This window comes from Microcaecilia unicolor, chromosome 10 (genome assembly GCF_901765095.1).
Source record: "Microcaecilia unicolor chromosome 10, aMicUni1.1, whole genome shotgun sequence".
NCBI classification, from domain to species: Eukaryota; Metazoa; Chordata; class Amphibia; order Gymnophiona; family Siphonopidae; genus Microcaecilia; species Microcaecilia unicolor.
The window spans coordinates 118855823-118873329 of NC_044040.1; the positions used below are offsets into that span (position 1 = coordinate 118855823).

Sequence of the window (17507 nt, forward strand, 5' to 3'; positions counted from 1 at the left end):
GATTGTCGTTGTAATATATTTTAAGCCACAATGAGCTTGCAAATAGGTGGGAAAATGTGGGATACAAATGCAGCAAATAAATAAATAAATAAAATTACATTTGAAGATGACACAAAACTATTCAAAGTTGTTAAAACACATGCAGTGTGAAAAACTGCAGAAAGACCTTAGGAAATTGAAAGACTGGGTATCCAAATGGCAGATGAAATTTAATGTGGGCAAATGCAAAGTGATGCACATTGGGAAAAATAATCCAAATCATGGTTATTTGATGTTAGGTTCTAACTTAGGAATCAGCACTCAAAGAGATCTAGATGTCATTGTGGCCAATACACTGAAATCTTTTGCTGAGTGTGTGGTGGCATCCAAATACGCAAAAAGAATGCTAGGAATTATTATAAAGGGAATAGAAAATAAGACAAAGAATACTATAATACCTTGGTATCACTCCATGGTTGACCTCACCTTGTATTGTGTGTAATTCTGGTCACTGTATATCAAAAAAGATAGTGGAATTAGAAAAGGTTCAAAGGGTGACCAAAATGATTAAGGGGATGTATTCTCCTCTCAAATGAGGAAGGGCTTAAGAGGTTAAGGCTCTTCAAGCTTGGAAAAGAGGTGGCTAAGGGGTGATATGATATGGGGGGGGGGGAATGTGCATTTGCTGATGTCTGTATTTTGTTCAGTAAAACAGGAAATGCATCTCTGCTTTTATTCCTTTTGTTATGGTACATGTCAAGTTTGACTTCTTAGGGTTTCCAGTTCAAGTTTTTTCTTCATATTTCTATTCCTAATTAAATTAGTGATCCCTTATTCTGTATTTGGTAAGGGTCTGTCTGTGCCTTGCGTTTGACTCTGGTGTGGTATTCTGTTTGCATGTTGTTTCTGTGTAAATGTACAAATCCCACTTGTTCTATTTTACCAGTAGTAGGTGAATTGGTGTTTTAAGCCCAGTGTAATATTTGTACTGCTACCTATTTATAGGTAGGACTCATGGCTGTCGAATGATAGGTTTGTTACATTCATGTTGAGTGGAAATTTTTTTTTTCAGGTTTTGCATTTCATAATATGCCTGGCACCGGAGAGATTTATGCTGCTATTACTCAAAATATTTTTTGTATGCTAACTTCTGATCTGCACCTGTTATTAGGGGACTTAAGGTTTTTGTGGATGCAGGACATGTTTATATTTAATTCATAAGAACTGCCATACTGTGCCAGACTAAAAGTCTGTAAGGGTCATGTATATAGTGTGTCACAGATGCAAGAATCATCCTTCAGGTGTGCCTCGGCTGAAAAAAAAAAAAAAACATTGGCGTAAACCAGTATCTGCTTTCTTCTCTGCCAGATGGAAACAAGGTTTCCTTAGCATCAGCAGCAGATAAATCTACACACTTATGGGTTGTGACCATCTACCACCAGGTGGAGATAGAACTGCACTGTCTTACTTGATGGGAGTGCTTCTTGGTCAGTCAGTATTCTCTATCTCCAGCAGGCGAATAGATGGTCTCTCACGGGCTCCTGGTCTCATCTGTTGGCAACTCTTGTTCTGTGTCTCTCAGTTTAGTAGAGCTTTGGGGCATGTGGCTGAACAGTGCCACCTTTAGACCTGGTCACCCCAGGTCTCTCCCCCACCCTAATACCCTCTGCAGCCCTTTCTCCATTCTCCTTCCTCACTGAAAAAAAAAAAAAAAAATCTGGGAATAATTCTTTAAAAGCCCACAGCCTTGGCTGCAGGAGAGATACTGGTTTGGGCAAGTATAAAGGGCTTAGTGATGGATCAGATGTGAGCGTGCTTCCAGCAGCACTGAATTTGACAGGCAGGACTCATGATGGCTGGCTCTCCCAGGATGAGTGTGTGTATCTTTACATTTTCTTTCAGTTCTGGTCGCCACATCTCAAAAAAGATATAAATGAATTGGAGAAGGTGCAGAGAAGGGCGACAAAAATTATAAAAGGGATGGGACGACTACCCTATGAGGAGAGGTTAAGATGGCTAGGACTCTTTAGCCTGGAGAAAAGGCGGCTGAGGGATGATATGATAGAGGTTTACAAGATAATGAGTGGGGTAGAGCACATAGATGTGAAGCGGTTTGTTTACACTTTCTAACAATAATAGAACCAGAAGGCACAAGATGAAATTAGAATGTGTTTAAAACAAATCAGAGAAAGTTTTTCTTTACTCAGCTTGTAGTTAGACTCAAACTCATTGCCGGAGAAGGTAGTGACGGCAGCTGGCCTTGCTGAGTTTAAAGGGGGTCTGGATAGATTCCTGAAGGAAAAGTCCATTGATCGTTATTAAATTTGGGGGTTTTGTCAGGTTCTTGGGGCCTGGATTGGCCACTGTCGGAGACGGAGTGCTGGGCTTGATGGACCTTGGGTCTTTTCCCAGCGTGGCGGTGCTTATGTGCTTTCCCCTTTGGGTCACTTGCGGTTTTACCTTTGTTTTCTTTACAATGGCTTCTGAAGCTGTTAATAGCTGCTCCCAATGTGGGAAGCGGAAGACAACATTGGGGCAGTGTCCCACTGGATGTGCAGGCTCTCCTCTGGCAGAGGAGGCCATGTTCGGGGAGGCCTCAATAGTTTCCCATGTAGGAGAGATGCAGCCTCATTATCTTCATAGAGCCAAAAGTGTTCTGGTAGTGTTTTATACAGCAGCGTGATTTGGGAGCAGCGCTGCTAGCGGCTCCTTTACCCAACACTGCTTGAGGTCCTTATACACGTCAGGCACTCTGGGGGTTTCTCCATGGGTGGGGTCTTCTGACCCCACCCCCGAGTTCATTATGCTGCTCCATAATGTCTATATGTTGCAGAAGTCTGTTAGGGGAACTGACAGTTTCTCTCTCAGCCTTTGGAGATTTCTGGCTTGTTCCCTGCCTCAGTCTCCACTGATGGACCCTAACCAGAAGAGGAGACATTACATGCCAGCTCAGAAGTAGGGTCTATTGATGGACCCTGCCCCGAAGAGGAGACATTACACACCAGCTCAGAAGTAGGGTCTATTGTTCCCCTGGTCTCCCTATCATTCTGAGGAAGTCATTTCAGGGCAGTCCCTTTCTGCACAGATGCATGAAGAATTGGAGGAGGGAGAACTATTTACAGAAGACTCTGAAGATCCCAATGCAACGCAGGTGTTTCATAAGGAAGAGTTGCCATCCTTTATACCTAGGGTTCTCCAGGTTCTTAATATATTTTCTTCTGATCCTGTCTCACCTACATCTGCACATCGTAAAATGGCAAGTACTAGAATACTTCAGCCTTTTCCAGTGTAAGAGGCTATGCTGGAAGTTATTTCTCCTCAGTGGGTCACTCCAAACATTGCCCTTTGAGTGGCGGCGGCTATGTCACATTTTACCCCATTTCCACACCTAAAGTGGATTCTTTGGTGGCAACAGTCACCAAAATGGCCATACTGCCTATGGTGAGTTAAGATTTTACTTATAGCTCCAGAGTTGGTTAAATGCTGTTCCTAGCGTGGGAACCAGTGAACAGCATCAGGGCAGTGCACCATGTGTTAAGTCCTCTGAAGGGGCCTATTTAGTCTTCTCATATTCTCAGATACCTTTTCATTAAGAGAGCTTTGGGTCCCCTCAGTTTTTCTTTCACAGAGGGCAGTTACTTTGAAAAAAAAAAAACCACCCTGAAAGTTTTCCTCACTTCTTTTGTGGAACTTTTTTTTTGCTCTTTGAGCAGGGACTGTCTTTCTTCTATGTTTGTGCAGCGCTGCGTATGCCTTGTAGCGCTATAGAAATGCTAAATAGTAGTAGTAGTAGTAGTAGTATATTGGCAGTACAGAAACTTCTTTTTTTCAGCATCTTTACAAACGAGTTTAGTTTAGTCAGGCTTAGTGCTGTTGGCTTCATTTTTCTATGAGAAATGTTACATATTGAGTTATTTTCTGTGGCCATGTCTCTCTTAGGGCTAGATGCATCAACCAAACGTTAAAAAATCTAAATCGTAAAAGTGCTTAACGAATTTGAAACAACAAAGAATGCACAAAAAAACTGCTCAGAAATGTTCGGTGAGGTATTGAAAAGTACAATGTATCTACGTTCGTAATCCCCGTCATTAATTTGCCCCTTAAGCATGCGCAGAGCAGCCACAAACATATTAAACCTACGTAGGTTGCTTACGTCAGACTGGGGCATGCAAGGGGGGATCGCGACCTGCAAGCCTTTTAGCTGTCTGATCTAGCAGAAGAGTGCAGTTAAAGATAACTGTAAAAAGAACGACCCTCATAAATCCCCTTTTGTAACAAAAGACCTCTTTGCAGCTTGTTTACAGTACTGGGAAAATTGGCATCAGGGGATAGCAGAGAGTGTTAATTTTCAAAGCTGTGGGAGAAGGAGAGAGACAGGATTTTTAAGCTGCAAGGAGAAGCAGTATGTTTTGTTTTGTAATGATGCAGGGGAAAGCGGAGAGCCACGTGTTTGTGTCTCACTTTTCTTTTTAAACATGCTGGCTTGGATTATTATGGTGCAGGGGTCTGAGCGCACGTAAAATTTCTGACGGTAAATGATTCGTTGCAATCATCGGTATGGTTAGTGCATTCCGAATTGTCCACATTTCAATGGTAGTTTCTCGTTTGCACTCCGTTTTCGTTAGCTGCTTGCTTCGTAGGAAAAAGGCCTTTAATGCATGCAACGGTTAGGAATTTCATTCGTTAAAGGGTTGTTAGAGGGTCGTTAAGGTTTAGTGCATCTAGCCCTCAGTCTCATGTAACCGTGGAACCTCAGTGCTGCCATGGTGGCATTTTCTCCAGGTGAAGTTTACAGCAAATAGTTTTATTCTGATAGGTGGCTAGCTTTCAACCTTAAGTTTACAGGTTCAAGGCTGGTTTATCATATTAGAAGCTGTGGAACTCAGCTCTGTTTCAAATAGGGCATATTTTATTTCCTTCTCCCATATTGCTTGCTTTGCCAAGCAGTTTATTGCATGACTGAAACAGCTAACACTACACTGCAGTGCTAAAGGTGATAGCTGTGTTGGTTATCCACAGTGGCTCTGTTATCTTGTATTGCATACTGATACTGGCCAAACAATTGCACACTAGCTCCAGCCACCACTGTTATCAGCGGTGTCTCTAGTTGTATGTTAGTGTATCTAAAATGCTTCTAGTGCACGTTTGCACCTTTTCAATGTATTGGACAGCTAGCAAATATTACAGAGCTACTTCAATGTAGAGGAAAAGCTTAATGGTTAAAGCAACCAGCTGAAAATAAGCACAGAGATCTAGAGGTTGCTGGTTGACGTCCCTGACACCAGTAGTGCACAATGGTACAAACAGCCATATTCTGCTACACCATCTAGCTCTGGCTCTGAATCATATTAGTTAGTTCCAATGCGCAGCCATGTCAGACAATTCTTGACCCTCTCAGCAAGAAGATAGCTCTGGCTTAAGCATTGAACAGCTGATGTGGCTTCTAAGTCACATTTAGCAAGCTACCTTTTAGAGGTAAACTTTTGCTTGGAGAAGATATAGAGAAGTTGGGTAAAGACTAGGGGACTCCAAATCTCAGAGATTGCCAAAGGACAAGTCTAAAGCTTCTTTTAAATCCTCTCAGTCTTGTCTTAGGTTTTGGGAGGCCAAATGCTACAGGCCAGGCAAATCTAACTTTCAGGGTTCCCACTTCAACAAAGAAAAGTCACCTTTCATAGCAGGACTCCTCTCCTGGTTCCATGAGGAGTGGACCAAAATTACCTCAGACCAATGTGTCTTGGAAATACTTACAAGGTTACAAACTGGAGTTCTCCCATTCCACTGCAGATTTTCTCTTGGAATCTTCATGCAAGCTCCAGCTCAAATAACAAGCAGATAAAGCCACCTTGCAAATGCTTCTTCATTTAAGCACAGTCGAGACTGTCTACAGTTGCAATTGAGGGACATAAGTTATTCTATTTACTCTGTAGTTTCAAAGAAGGGAGCTTCCTTCCACCTGAGCTTGGACTTCAAAAGAATCAGCATTTTAAAGGTTCAACATTTCACAATGGGATCACTGTCTGTAATAGTTTCAGTACACCAGGGAGATTTTCTAACCTCCCTGGATCTCAAGTGTGCTTTCTCATTCCCATTTCACCAACCCACAGAAGATTTGTTGTTTGCAATCCTATGAGAACATTTTCAATTTATGATCATGTCATTCAGCCTTTCCCCATCACCAAGGACATTGTTTCAAGGTCATGGTAGTAGTGACAGCCTTTCTTCACAAGAATGGATTGCAGGTTCATCCATACCTTGCAATTCTCTGATTTGCGACTCTTCCTGTCAAGAGAGTCTGCAAGTTTCATCCAAGATACAGTGGTGGAAATAAGTATTTGATCCCTTGCTGATTTTGTAAGTTTGCCCACTGACAAAGACATGAGCAGCCCATAATTGAAGGGTAGGTTATTGGTAACAGTGAGAGATAGCACATCACAAATTAAATCCGGAAAATCACATTGTGGAAAGTATATGAATTTATTTGCATTCTGCAGAGGGAAATAAGTATTTGATCCCCCACCAACCAGTAAGAGATCTGGCACCTACAGACCAGGTAGATGCTCCAAATCAACTCGTTACCTGCATGACAGACAGCTGTCGGCAATGGTCACCTGTATGAAAGACACCTGTCTACAGACTCAGTGAATCAGTCAGACTCTAACCTCTACAAAATGGCCAAGAGCAAGGAGCTGTCTAAGGATGTCAGGGACAAGATCATACACCTGCACAAGGCTGGAATGGGCTACAAAACCATCAGTAAGACGCTGGGCGAGAAGGAGACAACTGTTGGTGCCATAGTAAGAAAATGGAAGAAGTACAAAATGACTGTCAATCGACAAAGATCTGGGGCTCCACGCAAAATCTCACCTCGTGGGGTATCCTTGATCATGAGGAAGGTTAGAAATCAGCCTACAACTACAAGGGGGGAACTTGTCAATGATCTCAAGGCAGCTGGGACCACTGTCACCACGAAAACCATTGGTAACACATTACGACATAACGGATTGCAATCCTGCAGTGCCCGCAAGGTCCCCCTGCTCCGGAAGGCACATGTGACGGCCCGTCTGAAGTTTGCCAGTGAACACCTGGATGATGCCGAGAGTGATTGGGAGAAGGTGCTGTGGTCAGATGAGACAAAAATTGAGCTCTTTGGCATGAACTCAACTCGCCGTGTTTGGAGGAAGAGAAATGCTGCCTATGACCCAAAGAACACCGTCCCCACTGTCAAGCATGGAGGTGGAAATGTTATGTTTTGGGGGTGTTTCTCTGCTAAGGGCACAGGACTACTTCACCGCATCAATGGGAGAATGGATGGGGCCATGTACCGTACAATTCTGAGTGACAACCTCCTTCCCTCCGCCAGGGCCTTAAAAATGGGTCGTGGCTGGGTCTTCCAGCACGACAATGACCCAAAACATACAGCCAAGGCAACAAAGGAGTGGCTCAGGAAGAAGCACATTAGGGTCATGGAGTGGCCTAGCCAGTCACCAGATCTTAATCCCATTGAAAACTTATGGAGGGAGCTGAAGCTGCGAGTTGCCAAGCGACAGCCCAGAACTCTTAATGATTTAGAGATGATCTGCAAAGAGGAGTGGGCCAAAATTCCTCCTGACATGTGTGCAAACCTCATCATCAACTACAGAAGACGTCTGACCGCTGTGCTTGCCAACAAGGGTTTTGCCACCAAGTATTAGGTCTTGTTTGCCAGAGGGATTAAATACTTATTTCCCTCTGCAGAATGCAAATAAATTCATATACTTTCCACAATGTGATTTTCCGGATTTAATTTGTGATGTGCTATCTCTCACTGTTACCAATAACCTACCCTTCAATTATGGGCTGCTCATGTCTTTGTCAGTGGGCAAACTTACAAAATCAGCAAGGGATCAAATACTTATTTCCACCACTGTAGCTACAGTCCTTAGGATTGGTATTCAAGAGTCAGTTGTTTCCACCACTAATCTTGGCATATCTGGGAGTGTTATTCGATATAGGCTTAGGGAAGACATTTCTTCCTGTTCATCAGCAAAAGATTCACACCCAAGGCAGGTTCTACTTTCCCTGCCAGGTCCTGGGGTCTGAGAATATGTTAAGTTCTGGGCGCAATGGCAGGCCTCTATCTTGGACATTTTTCCATGGGCCATATTCCACATCAGACTACTTCAGGGGTTCCTTCTCAGCTGTTGGTCTCCATCTCTCTTACCCTCCAAGCCAAACTCAGCCTTAACTGGTGGATTCAGTGCAGCTGCCTTCCGACAATTCAGAAGTTCTCTTTCTCTGCAGATGGTTATCTGCAGCTCATATACTGCTAGGGCGTGCCTTAGCTAGGTGCAACAGATTTCAGATTCTTTCCAGAAGTCCGACAGTCATCCTCCTCCTGAAATGCCAGATGTGGAGACAGGGCTGACATATTTGGTAGATTCCTTGAAGGGCTTGCTTTGGGCATCGACCAAGCCAATTTCTTTCACAGTCACAGCCTATGAGGTCTTAGCAAAGTTGGTGAAAGATATGAGTGACTCACAGACTTTGCATCTTCCTGAGGGTATGTCTAAACATTCTTTCCAGTCAAATCAGCTCGCCCTCATTTTAAAAGATACCAGGTGCTATCGTCCAGGGCAACCTAGTTTTAATCAGATACCCAGGTATCAGTCCAAGCAGGGTTTTGGAACTCCAGGCTTTGTCCTGTTGAGATCCTCTGGATTTCTCTTGAAGGGATGACCGGGTGCATAGTCCCGTCTTCTCTTCCTAAAGGTGGTGTCTGCCTTTCATTTCCATCAACCTTTGTTTCTTCCTGCTTCCATGACATTCGCAATGTACTCCTACACTACTTGAAAGTGACCTGTTTGTGCTTTGCTCGGGACCTCAGAAAGGTAATGTGGCTTACAAAGACACACTAGCTCGCTGGGTCAAGGAGGCTATCACGTCTATGTATTTACTAGCAGGTAAACCACTTCCAGCCAGATACTGGGCACCTTCTACCCCAGCTGTAATGAATTTCTGGATGTAAGCCCGTCTTTTCTCCCTGGAGGAAATATGTACGGCGGCGAGATGGTCTTCCTTGTATACCTTCTCTAGACACTATCATTTGAATGTCTCTGCTCGGTCGAATGCATCTTTAGGAGTACTAGTGATACCTGTGGGAGCTTCAGGTTTACCCTACTTTAGGGCTGCTTTGCTACATCCCACAAGTCTCTGAATTAATCTGCTGCTGATGCTAAGGAATGAAAAATTATTTTTTACCTGATAATTTTCTTTCTTTTAGTCACAACAGATGAATCCAGAGGCCGACCCTGTTTCTCCAGCTGTTCCTATCAGTTAGTTCTCTGTTGGAACTTGTTGCTGCATTTTTATATTTTAGATGGACTGTTGTAATCGGTTTATATGTTTGCAGTTCTTGGTTTATCACATTTCCCTGTAGGGAAGGAGAAATGTTATAATTCTATTTTCTTCTGCTTTGTTATGAGAAATACTGACTGAACAAGGAGCATTCCATCCTATAAGACAGTGCAGTTCAGCACTCTCTTCACCTGATGGTAGATGGTCACAACCCACGTCTCTGGATTCATCTGCTGTGACTAAAGAAAGAAAATTATCAGGTAAGAAATAAATTTCATTATAATGAATGAGCCCTGTTTATTTTTAGACATAAGTAGAGGAGTGTGGTAGCCGTGTTAATCCACTCTTAAGGTTATCAATAGAAATCAAACAAAATAAAACATGGAAAAGAAAATAAGATGATACCTTTTTTATTGGACATAACTTAACACATTTCTTGATTAGCTTTCGAAGGTTGCCCTTCTTCGTCAGATCGGAAATAAGCAAATGTGCTAGCTGACATTGAGGCTTATTTTCAAAGCACTTAGCCTCCCAAAGTTCCATAGAAACCTATGGAACTTAGCCTCCCAAAGTGCTTTGAAAATATGCCTCAGTGTATATAAGTGAAAACATTCAAGCATTACTATGACAGTCTGACAGGGTGGGAGGATGGGGGTGGGTAGGAGGTATGCATGGGGACATCAAAGCATATCATTGATATTCTAACAGGATGGGTGTGGATAGGTGAGGGGTGGAGAGAAATACAGCTTTATGGTTTATAATGGGCTAGGAACCCCAGATCCTTGTTAAGTCCTTTCTGTTGGGTGTTAAAATATTCAATCATTCTGACTTCAAAGGTCTTACGTTCTTGTATGGTTTTAAAGTTACCTTTCAGGATTCTCACTGTGAAGTCACTGGTACAGTGTCCTGGTCCTGTAAAATGCTGACCAACAGGGGTGGGAACCCTACTGGCACCAGTATTGTTCATGTGATGTCTATGTAAATTGAATCTTGTCTTAAGCATCTGGCCTGTTTCTCCAATATAGCATCCTTCGTTACATTTTTTACACTGAATGATATATACCACATTGGAAGATGAGCAAGTGAAAGATTCCTTTATGTTGAATATCTTTCCTTTGAGGATGACTGTGGGGTCCTGTGAAATATTTTGGCATAGTTTGCAACTGGATAAATTACAGGGAAGTGTGCCCTTCTGTTCCTTTTCAGTCTGTGATGGAAGTTTACTTCTGATTAGCTTGTGTTTTAAGTTGGGTGGCTGTCGGAAGGCCAATACTTGTGGGGATGGGAATATCTCTTTCAGTAATTCATCCTCCTGGAGTATAGGCTGTAGATCTCTTATGATTTTCCTCAGTTTTTCCAGCTCTGGATGGTATGTCACTACAAGGAGGATTCTGTCTGTGGATTTTTTCTCCTTGTACTGTAGCAGATTCTCCCTGGGTGTTTTGAGGGAGGAGGCAATATTCTTGGAGATTATTTTGGGGTTGTAGCCTTTCTGTTTGAAGGATGCAGTCAGGCTTTTAAGGTGTCTGTCTCTGTCCCCTGGGTCAGAGCAGATACCGTGGTATCTTGTGGCCTGGCTGTAAATGATGGATCTTTTTGTATGTGAAGAATGGAAGCTGGAGTTGTGGAGATAGCTGCATCTGTCTGTGGGTTTCTTGTATATATGTGATGTCTATGTAAATCAGGGGCGTATCTGCGTGGGGCCTCAGGGGCCTGGGCCCCCGCAGATTTCGCCCTGGACCCCCCTACCGCTGCCAACCCTCCCCCTCCGTTGCTCGCCTACCTTCGCTGGCGGGGGACCCCAACCCCCGCCAGCCGAGGTCCGCGTCCTCCTGCCGCTGCCGGCTGCCTTTGGTCCTTTAATTCTTCCATTGAAGCTGGCGCCGACGAAAGTTTCTTTTGAGTCTGACGTCGCTGCACGTTGTACGTGCAGGACGTCAGACTCAGAAATTGTTTCTGAGTCTGACGTCCTGCACGTACAACGTGCAACGTGCAGCGACGTCAGATTCAAAAGAAACTTTTTCGTCGGCGCCAGCTTCAATGGAAGAATGAAAGGACCAAAGGCAGCCGGCAGCGGCAGGAGGACGCGGACCTCGGCTGGCGGGGGTTGGGGTCCCCCGCCAGCGAAGGTAGGCGAGCAACGGAGGGGGAGGGTTAGCAATGGCAGCGGCTGGGGGGAGGGGGATCGGCAATGGCGGCGGCGGCGGGGGGGGGGCTATAATGTGCCCCCCCTCTCTGGCCCTGGCCCCCCCTACCGCCGCAGTTCAGATACGCCCCTGATGTAAATTGAATCTTGTCTTAAGCATCTGGCCTGTTTCTCCAATATAGCATCCTTCGTTACATTTTTTTACACTGAATGATATATACCACATTGGAAGATGAGCAAGTGAAAGATTCCTTTATATATACAAGAAACTCACAGACAGATGCAGCTACCTCCACAACTCCAGCTTCCATCCTTCACATACAAAAAGATCCATCATTTACAGCCAAGCCACAAGATACCACCGTATCTGTTCTGACCCAGGGGACAGAGACAGACACCTTAAAAGCCTGGCTGCATCCTTCAAACAGAAAGGCTACAACCCCAAAATAATCTCCAAGAATATTGCCTCCTCCCTCAAAACACCCAGGGAGAATCTGCTACAGTACAAGGAGAAAAAATCCACAGACAGAATCCCCCTTGTAGTGACATACAATCCAGAGCTGGAAAAACTGAGGAAAATCATAAGAGATCTACAACCTATACTCCAGGAGGATGAATTACTGAAAGAGATATTCCCATCTCCACCAGTACTGGCCTTCAGACAGCCACCCAACTTAAAACACAAGCTAATCAGAAGTAAACTTCCATCACAGACTGAAAAAAACAGAAGGGCACACTTCCCTGTAATTTATCCAGTTGCAAACTATGCCAAACTATTTCACAGGACCCCACAGTCATCCACAAAGGAAAGATATTCAACATAAAGCAGTGGCGTAGCCAGAAAACCAATTTTGGTTGGGCCTGAGCCCAAAGTGGGTGGCACAAAAGTTTCTCTGCCTCGCACTACCTTCACCTCAAAATATAAATACTTTAGCTAATGAGGATCCTCAAACTCTGTCAGCTGAAGACTTCCTCTGAAAGTGGACAGAACTTCCCTTTACTAAGCTTGGCAGGCAGCAGCAACATCCCTATGCGACCAAAGCTGGCACCCCTTGCATCCTTAGTTGTCAGTAACTCAAAGATGCTGTTGCCAACTGCAGAGCTTGGTAGAAGGGAGTTCTGCCTGCCTTTGGAGGAGGTCCTCAGCTGGGATGCTTGGGGAGCCCCACCAGCTAAAAAGCAAGGGTAAGGGCCAGTGTTAGACATGCTCTGCCCCAGGTCAGAAAATAAAGGAGGGCACTCTCTCCAATCCCCTCTCTTCCCTGCCTCCCTTCCGATTTCTTTACCTGCCATTACTATCACACTGACAGACCCTCACCAAAAACAGAACAAGGGATCACAAGTTAGAAATAAAAATATTTACACAAAAATTGAATTGAGAACCCCCAAGAAGTTAAACTTAACATGTACTACAACCCTGAAGAAATAAAAACAAAAATGCATTTCCTTTGTACTGAACACAATGCAAAGACATTTGCTATGCACATTTCACAAAGCTAACATATTCCATTTAAACATTCAAAATAAAATGCTTTTTTCTATCTTTGATGTCTGGATATTTTATTTTTCCATTATGTTGCTTCTAATTTCCTGGCGTCTACTAATTCTCCTTCAAGTGACTGCTGTGCATTTGTCTTTTCTCCTCTCTACTGTCTATTCCCTCACTACATCTACCTCCGACATACTGATCATTCCTTTTTAGCTGCTTCCTCTTTTTTTTTTTTCTACCTCTCTGTCAACTCAAATTTTACTCTCTCGCCTTTCTCCTTCTTTTTACTTTACAGCTGCCTATCAGATCGTCATCTTCTTCTCTCTCCCACTAGCTCTCCCATTACCCAACTCACTCCTTCTCCAGCCATTCCCTTTCATCTTTAATCTACTCCCCATTACTATATTTCTATCTTCTGTAATCACTATCCTCTCATCCATTTCCTTGCCTTCCTCCTCCCCCCTCCAGCATCTCCCACATGGTTCCACCATTCCCAGCATCTTCCTCCATCCACCCTTCTAGCTCCCTGTCCCTTCTATTTTCTCCTCCCCTGTCCCCCATGATCCAGCATTTCTCCCTCTCTCTTCCCTCACTCCCATTGTCTGGCATCTCTCCATCATTCTCATTTGCTCCTGGATCCAATATCTCCCTCTCTCCCCTCTCCTATGAATCTCCCCTGCCTCTCATCCAACCCCATGTCCTACATCTCCCCCTCTCTCCCACTGTCCACATCGTTCTTTCCCCCTCCCTTGTACCCCAGATCCAATATGTCTTCCCCCTCCTTCCCATGCAGCATTCTCTTCCTTCCTCCACCATGTCCAACATTTCTGTCTCTCTCCCACTGTCCACCATCTCTGTCTCCCCCTCCCTTGTGTCCCAGGTCCAATATCTCTTTCTCCTCCTCCCATACAGCATCTCTCCCTTCTTCCCATCCACTGTCATGCCCAACATTTCTCCCTCTCTTCTCTGTGCACCATCTCTCCCTCCCCTCCACCCCCAAAATCCAAGATTTCTCCCTTTCTTGCCCCCCTCTACCCCTTTGTCTCTCTCTCTCTCTCTTCCTTCCCTCCACCTTCATGCACCATCTCTCCCTCCTCTTCACCTGTGTCCAACATTTCTCCCTGTGTTCTCCCTCCCCCTCCATGCAACGTTTATCCTTCTCCATCCACCCCATATCTCTTGTCCCTATCCCCCTCTCCCTCCAGGCAGCATTTCTCCCTCTCCTCCCACTATACAAGATTGCTCCGCTGCCTGCCCGGTACCTTGGCTGAGCCCTAAATGTAGGTATGTGCACCTCTCCCCAGGCTCCGCTTCGCCGCATGATCGTCGCTCCCTGCACTCTTCCTCTCGCCCGCCACGCTGCGCCGCCATTCACACAGGCAGCCGCGCTCCCCCCCGCTGCGTCCATCCGATCCTCTGATGCACTTCCTGCTGGGCCGGATAGACACAGCAGGGGAGAGAGCAGCCGCCTGCATGAATGGCAGCACCGCGCGACAGGCGAGAAGAAGAATGCAGAGCGATGCAGCGAAGCGGAGCCTGGGAGCAGCGAGCGAAGAAGGATGTGAACGGGCGCCTGGGTGGCCCTGGAGGGAAAGTGGGTGGGCCTGGGCCCATCCAGGCACACCCGTGGTTACACCCCTGACATAAAGGAATCTTTCACTTGCTCATCTTCCAATGTGGTATATATCATTCAGTGTAAAAAATGTAACGAAGGATGCTATATTGGAGAAACAGGCCAGATGCTTAAGACAAGATTCAATTTACATAGACATCACATGAACAATACTGGTGCCAGTAGGGTTCCCACCCCTGTTGGTCAGCATTTTACAGGACCAGGACACTGTACCAGTAACTTCACAGTGAGAATCCTGAAAGGTAACTTTAAAACCATACAAGAACGTAAGACCTTTGAAGTCAGAATGATTGAATATTTTAACACCCAACAGAAAGGACTTAACAAGGATCTGGGGTTCCTAGCCCATTATAAACCATAAAGCTGTATTTCTCTCCACCCCTCACCTATCCACACCCATCCTGTTAGAATATCAATGATATGCTTTGATGTCCCCATGCATACCTCCTACCCATCCCCATCCTCCCACCCTGTCAGACTGTCATAGTAATGCTTCAATGTTTTCACTTATATACACTGTCAGCTAGCACATTTGCTTATTTCCGATCTGACGAAGAAGGGCAACCTTCGAAAGCTAATCAAGAAATGTATTATGTCCAATACAAAAAGGTATCATCTTATTTTCTTTTCCATGTTTTATTTTGATTTCTATTGATAACTTTTTAGACATAGAATCAGGTGGCAAGCCTAGTCTGTCTGTCCAAATAGTAGAAAATAGCTTAAAATCAATACCATGTATCATTGCTAATACTGAGCCTTAACCTATTTAACAGATTTCTTCCCTTTGTACCCTATAGCTCCCCAATATATATCACTGGCCTGTGCAACTCTTCTTTACATGCACCTTGGCCTCATCCTTGAACCTTTTTGCCTTAGTAGCTCCTATCAACATGTCCACTCCATGTTTCCACTCCCATGTCCATGCACTTTTGAATTTGCTCAAATGCCTGTGACATGCATCTTATGCCTAGATATTCATTCCAAGCATCTCCTGCAAATGTACCAACCATTAATCCCCTTTCTCATATACTTTCCCTATGCACTTTTTGCATAATCCTCACCTACTCAAGTATCCATACTATGTATCCACCCAAGACATGTACCACCCCACGAAGACATGTACCACTCACATAACCATCCCATGAATGGCTCGCCCCATGCAACTTCTGCCTATACACAAAACATAATACTCAATGCTATTTCACTACTAAAGTACCTAAATACTGCTTTTCTACAATTTTATAGCACCATCCAAACAGGCACTGCCTGTGCATCTCCGACCCAACTAGTTACCTCATGCAGGCTGGAAATGAGCCCAGAGGAGAAGCTAGAGAGACCAAACCGTTTCTCAATGGTACTGAGACTGCTCTTGAAATAAGCACTGTAGAGGAGCTGAGACAACTGCAACAATCCTTGGCAAAGCACAAAGACCTGAGGAACAGAAAGATTTATGTTTCAACATTTTTATTGATGATAAACATATATTATCACAACAATAGTCAGGGGTACACACAGTGTTGCCCCAAGACTTCCAATCTTACAAAACAATAATAACATCCATCATCAAACTTTTTAAACATTTTCTCCCCTCCTCCCTCCCACCCATCTCATGTATCTCCCAGCCGAGCCTTGTGTTCTTATAGGCTCGGTGGTATCCCTCCCTTTCCCCCCCCCCCTCAGAGTTACATCTAATGCTTCAACACTTTTTCCCCCCCATGACATTACAAAATAGTTACCACATTCCATTTGAAAAAATACCTTAACTTAACCATGGAGAAACAAATAACTAATACATTTGATTATCCTGTCATCAAACTGGTATCGTTTCCCCCCCTTCCTATGTCCATCCACTCGTTATCTTTCTTCAATTAGTAATGCTCTGCCACTTTGCATCATTTAAATTCCAGAGCCATTGATCATAACATAACACTTCTGATATTTAACTATTTATTATCCGTTATATTGTCATTTTGGGCTTTCCTCTCTTCTCCCCTTTCCCCATGAACCCCCACCCTTCCTCCCCCCTTCTTATCCCCCCCCTCCCTTTACCCATTGTTGAAGGGTACGTTTAAAAAAAAAAAAAAAATCATAGAATCATATAAAGTTCCTAAATCTCACAATTTAGAATAGTAGTGGTAAGAGCCTCAAATCATTTGTTGATATCTACCCCCCTCCCCCTCTTTACCAAGAAGCTCGTCCACCCATTAATGATGTCTGACTTTTGATTATATCTCATGTTTCTAATTATATGCTTTCCATATATACAGACTAACCCAATGTGTTCAAAACGTGGCTCCGTGCACGTGGTGATATTTTGTGTAGGTATGCCCCCCAAATTTTTATGAATCGTTGACGCCTCTTTGGTGTATTACGGGCGTCCTGCATTTCCCATAACATAAGCTCATGGAGCCTATTTCTCCAATACCAATATGAGGGTCCTCTATCTGCTGTCCAGCAATTTAGGATACATTTTTTCCCCAAAATACAAAGTTTACTAAGGAACATCTTTTCTTCTAACGTTCCTTTGTGCCATGTCGTCGTGGAGCTCAGTATCACCCTTTCAAAGGACAGGTCCACCCGATATCCCAGAACCCAGCCCAGAAACCTGGAGAGAGCCGTCCAAAACCCCCGTATCTCTCTACATTGCCACAAACCATGGCTAAATGATGCATTTACTTCTGCACATTTGGGACACTTATGTGTTTCTACTACTCCTGCGTGCCATGCCTGCTTAACTGAAAAATATGCCCTATGTATGATATGAAAGTGGCACTCCTGCAACTCAGCACTATGCACCACGGAAGAGAAAGATTTAAAATTAAGACCTTCAAGTTTTTTCCAATCTGTTTATATTCCTTATCCACTAAAATTCTACTATTTGGGTTTTTTTGTATTTGACATTGTTCTGCTATGGATTTACAGCC

The 17507-nt window shown here is 44.1% G+C and overlaps 1 protein-coding gene across 1 annotated transcript in view; it reads right to left on the reverse strand.

Moving 5' to 3' along the window:
* The window catches only part of SLCO2A1 (solute carrier organic anion transporter family member 2A1), a 915614-nt gene that overhangs the window by 876878 nt on the left and 21229 nt on the right, over positions 1–17507 (reverse strand). The window contains 1 exon segment of the mRNA XM_030215775.1: positions 15877–16014. Within this exon segment, the coding sequence (XP_030071635.1) occupies positions 15877–16014 (138 nt within the window).